The sequence below is a fragment of the Setaria viridis genome, chromosome 1, assembly GCF_005286985.2.
Source record: "Setaria viridis chromosome 1, Setaria_viridis_v4.0, whole genome shotgun sequence".
Taxonomy (NCBI): Eukaryota; Viridiplantae; Streptophyta; class Magnoliopsida; order Poales; family Poaceae; genus Setaria; species Setaria viridis.
The window spans coordinates 28,803,311-28,808,229 of record NC_048263.2 but is presented as its reverse complement, the minus strand read 5'-3'; the positions used below and the strand labels follow the sequence as shown (position 1 = coordinate 28,808,229).

General features: G+C 46.5%; 1 protein-coding gene across 1 annotated transcript; it reads left to right on the top strand.

Annotated features, from left to right (window-relative positions):
- The first annotated feature begins 1,560 nt into the window (after positions 1-1,560).
- On the top strand, positions 1,561-2,283 carry LOC117855499 (late embryogenesis abundant protein 3). Its single transcript, XM_034737878.2, has one exon. It carries the CDS (start codon positions 1,611-1,613, stop codon positions 2,112-2,114), a length of 504 nt encoding a protein of 167 aa, XP_034593769.1. The 5' UTR covers positions 1,561-1,610; the 3' UTR covers positions 2,115-2,283.
- Positions 2,284-4,919: the final 2,636 nt, after the last annotated feature.

The window sequence follows — 4,919 nt, the reverse complement described above, 5'->3', positions numbered from 1 at the left end:
GGATTACTAGTAGGATTACAAGGTAGGAGTCCTAGTAGGATTACTTCTTCCTTCCTTGCGGGTACTAGGGATCTATGCCCAATAGGTGGTGCAACGCCACCTCCGCCGCTGCCCACCGCCACCGCCCAACTGGGGGTCAACCGCCACCCGACTCCGGCAGCACCCCACCGCCTCCGCTCCATCGTCATCTCGACCGCCGTCACCACCGGCCAGTGAGCACCCCGGAGCTCCCTCTACAACCGATGGCCACAGGTAACCCCACCCCAAACCCAACCCCGAACCCTAACTCGCCGGAGTTGAAGAAGTGTTAACCCTAACTCGCCGGAGTTGAAGAAGAAGTGTTGTTGGAGGTCAAAAAGGCTATTGTGCCATGAATCCTTCAATAGCTAAATTTGAGTGTGGGGAGGAGTAAAAACACTCGAATGTGATATAGCAATCCCTATTTTTATTATATGTTTTTGTTATGAAATAGATGTCAACTTTTAGATTTTTTTTATGGCTTGGTTGCTTGACCTGTTATGAAATAGAAAAGGTAAAAGAGCACAAGAACCTAATGTTGTCCAACAGCTGCAATCCCAATTTTATTCATCAAAGGCTATTGTGTGTGTGTGTATACAATGAAAAAGGACCCCTTGCCTCATCTTCATCTACCGAGATACGGTAATATTATCTAAACTTCCTCTCCAAAGTTCATATATATTCTTATCTTATTTAGGGTAAACGAGAGCTTTACTAAATAAGGATGTTTGTCTACTACTCCATCCGTTCCAAATTATAGATCGTTTTAGCTTAGAAAAAATCAAAATGACCTATAATTTGAAACGGAGGGAGTACTTGCTAACCGTGGTTCAACCTCACAATCTCACATCCACTTATGCAGCTAATAAAACTCAAGTGCCAACGTAATTGGACTCCTACATATCCTGGGGGCACACACGCGAACTCTACGGTTCAACATGCGCGGAAGAGTTGGCGAATAGTTGACGCATTACCTTGAGGGTGGTGGAAAAAGTCTTGTCTCTCGCTGCTTCATTGCTGGAAGGTCGCCATTCAGACTGTCACGGGAACCCATATAGGCGCTCCTTGTGCGTGATCGTCGAGTAGCTCGTCGCCGGTGAGAATGGATTCGGAAAGCCGAGATGGGTTGGTTTTGCAAGGTAGGTAGGCGCCAGGATTGCATGTTGCGTCGTCATCAATCGGCTCGCTGGCTACGCGTGCCATTGCCGACCGTCATCAATCCTTAGGTTACCCGTATGTTTTAGCGCAAGAGAAATTGTATTCCATCCTCGCCTCGCGTCCTGCAGCGAGCATGCGGCGACCATATGTACAGGTGTCATTGCAGACTAGCCTGCCGTGTCAAGCAGAGCTGCAGGGTGCCAAATCTTGCCGCTTCACTCACTCTTTGGTTCGTCCGATCCTAGACGTGTCGTGGACCCGTGGTGGGAGGCACTCCGCGTCCGCGGTGTGATGTGACGCCGACCATCAGAAGGAACGGTGTATACATGCACATGCATGTGTTCGTGCTCTAATTAACTTCTCTTCAGTCCTCGCGTCGTTGTAGCCGCGCTCATCAGGTAGCTATCGTGCCACACACTGATCGGCACAGCAGCATGAGACATGCCCAGCCTAGCCGCCCCGGCGGCGGCGTCAACGACGGCGCCAGCAGGGACGAGTCGCCGGCGGCCACGGAGACGGTTACGGTCGGGCAGGCTCTGCAGGCGGTGGCGCTGAGCCCGGCCGGAGCCAGGCCGGTGGACCGCGCCGACGCTTCGGCGATACAGGCCACGGAGAAGAGCGTGACGGGGCTGGGCCGCGTCGTCCCCGGCGGCGTCGCCGCCGCGGCGCACCGGGCCGCGGAGGCGAACGAACGCGAAGCCGCTGCCGCCGATGCGCGCGACGGCGGCGAGGTGGGGAAGGTGGTGACGCTCAGGGACGTGCTGGGCGACGCCGCGTCCGTGATGCCGGCGGGAAGCAACAGGGCGGCCACGTGGGTGGACGCCGAGAAGGTCGCCGCGGCCACGGGGAGCAGCGCGGGGAGGGGAGGCGGCGGGATGGGCGAGGTCGCCGACGCGCTGGCGGCGGCCGCGCACATCAACGAGGGGTCGACGCTCTAGTCCCGTGCGATGCAAAGAACTACCCGAAGCTGCTAGCACTTGTGGACTAATAAACAGTTTACTAGTGAAATGTAAACATGAAGCAACTACGACGTAAGGTAGTTGATGGCCATGCACGGTTTCTGTCACTGTCCTCGAATCTTGTTTAACCACAACAATTGTAATTTAATTTCCCTTATCCTTCCAAGGATAGGTGCGCCGTGCGCGTGGCCATCCTGAATTCCTGCTGGCATCTGGGATCTAGCGGGCCGGCATTTTTTAGGCCCGGATTTTTTTACCCTCTCCAACGAGTGTTTCTGCGTAGCGTATCAAGGATGAGGTACGTTTCACTCTATGCCTCTACCTTCCCATTCGCAGAAAATAATTCCACATTGAAAATGTTCATCAGGCTCACTCTCCTTAAATAGGACGCGTGATAGCCCAAGCTTGCCAGGTCCAATGGCGCGGACCTATAACCCCAGCCATTAGGGGGGCAAGGAGCTGGAGAATTGCTTTGATCGCGAGGCGACGATCAAGATTAGCCGTTGGGTTTCCTTGTTCCTAAACATTACAAGCCTAATGTTGGTTTTTAGGGTTGGGCTAGCTGCGTGTCATTCCAATTCCAATTTTCTTGAAAAGTTCAATTATTTTATATTTGATTAAAATTATAGAGAATCATAAAAATTTATACTATAAAAATATAAAATTACTTGTATTTTTTTGGTATCAGTACTTTATTTAATTGTATTTATTTGGTATAAAAATTAATTGTATTTTTGGTGTCATATGTCTTAGTACTTTATTTAATTATATTTATTTGGTATCATAGTACTTTATTTAATTATATTTATTTAGTATTATATGTGTTAGTACTTTATTGTATATTGTATAAATTTGACGAGATACTTTCCCATCGGAATAACTCACAAATTTGGAACAGAACGGAGGAAGTATCATCTTAAAAAAGGCATATCAATAAATGTTCCTGCGAGAAGATATGACTGTTACACATGGTTATACTCTTTTTAAGAATCTATTTTCAAGCATGTTGTGCTGCACACTTTACACATCTAGATCCGCATAGGATTATCAAGCTGACCGAGCTCATGAGACCGAGAGAAACCCGTCATCAAGTCTAAGAGACCACGAGGAACCCTATGGCCTCCAACTTCAGACAAGATTCTCAGGCTCTCAGCCAAAGCAAGAATTCCACAATCTACACATCATAAGACAGTTCAACGTATTCCTGCAAAAATAGATAAAAATAGATAAATTCTCCAGTATGCCCCACAGCAAATCAAATTAAAACATGCAAAGACACTGTAACCCAAAGCATCGGACTTTTAAATAGCGGGCTAGGACAGTGTTCTAACTACGTTGTACAAGACTACCACTAAATCATATAGCCTGCTATTTAAAAAACTGAATTTTGAAGATGTTTAAATTCATGTATGTATCGTACTGTGTGTTTTTCCTTTGTTAATGCATACATGGAACTCTAATTGGATGCTCCGTGTCGTGTATACGTCATATAAATCAGAACGTTCTTTTTTATTTGACGTTGCTTAGCTCAAACTTGAGCTAACCAGCGACACATAAAATCAGAACAGAGGGAGTACATGGGAGCTCTCCGTGTCATGCAGGCATTTGAGTTACAAAAGTCAGCCGCCAACTCCTTCGTGAGAAGCTTAAACTGAATCATCAATATTTCGGAGCAAACACATTTGTTGGGGTAAATTCGTTGGGTGGGTCTGGATCACCTATTATAGATCTGATGAGGAAACTAATACGTGAAAATTGAAAATTCATAATTACAGGCTCAGTAGAGATGAGTGTATCTCATCCCTGCTGAGTCTGTGATTATGTGGTTCCACGTATCAGTTCTCTCACCAGAGATCTACAATAAGTAATCTAAATCCAGCTAACGAATTTGCCCCAGAAAATGCATTGGGTCCAAAATAGGGAGGATTCAGTTTAAGCTCCTTGCAGATAAAAAAGAACGGAGGGGAGGGAGTATATATTAACAGAGAAAAAAAGTATATATTAACAGAGGAAAAAAAAGGAACGGACAGATGCTTTACTCAGTAAATACATGAATTTAGATATCTTCAAATCTAGATAACTGATTTAATGATAATAATTAAACTACATGCCCAATCAAATAATGATGAAGACTACTAAATTTACGTAAGCTAGGAACGACATAGTACTTTAACCGCCTCTCAACTATCGAGTGAAAAAAATAGGTAATGACTTTATTTCACAAACTAAATCATCGGATATAACTAGGACCATTGGATCAGTGCATGCTTCCTAATTAGAAAAAGGACACGAACGATGATAATACTGATGTGGCGGAGCCGCCATCGTGAAAGCTGCTTTCCTCGTACTCTCCGTTATCTATCAGCTTTTATTCTTTGGGTCTGTTTGCTTCAGCTTATTCAGCCGGCTTACAGGACCTGTTTGCTTCAGCTTATTCAGCCGGTTTATTAACCACCAAACAGTGTTTTCCTCTCGCAACAAATCAGCCGTTTCAACTTTTCAGCCGGCTTATAGTTGAAGCGAACGGATCGTTTTTTCTGCTCGATTTTTGACGACGGCGGTGGAACGACGCTCTCTATTTATAGTGCTATTTGTTCCCACCGCAAGATGACACGCATGTAACCGTGCGCAGCTAATTTGATACTTTGATACTACCAGAGAGGCCACGCGTGCTACCGTACGCAGCGTGTCATCCTGGGATCGCCTTTCACCTGCATCATGACACGCGATGAGCGGCGCCCCGACCATCGACGGCACCTGTGCCCTGAGCAGCTACAACAAACA

What these genes read in the sequence shown, in the direction of transcription:
- LOC117855499 (XM_034737878.2), top strand. Translation starts at nt 1,611, where the DNA reads ATGAGACATGCCCAGCCTAGCCGCCCCGGCGGCGGCGTCAACGACGGC.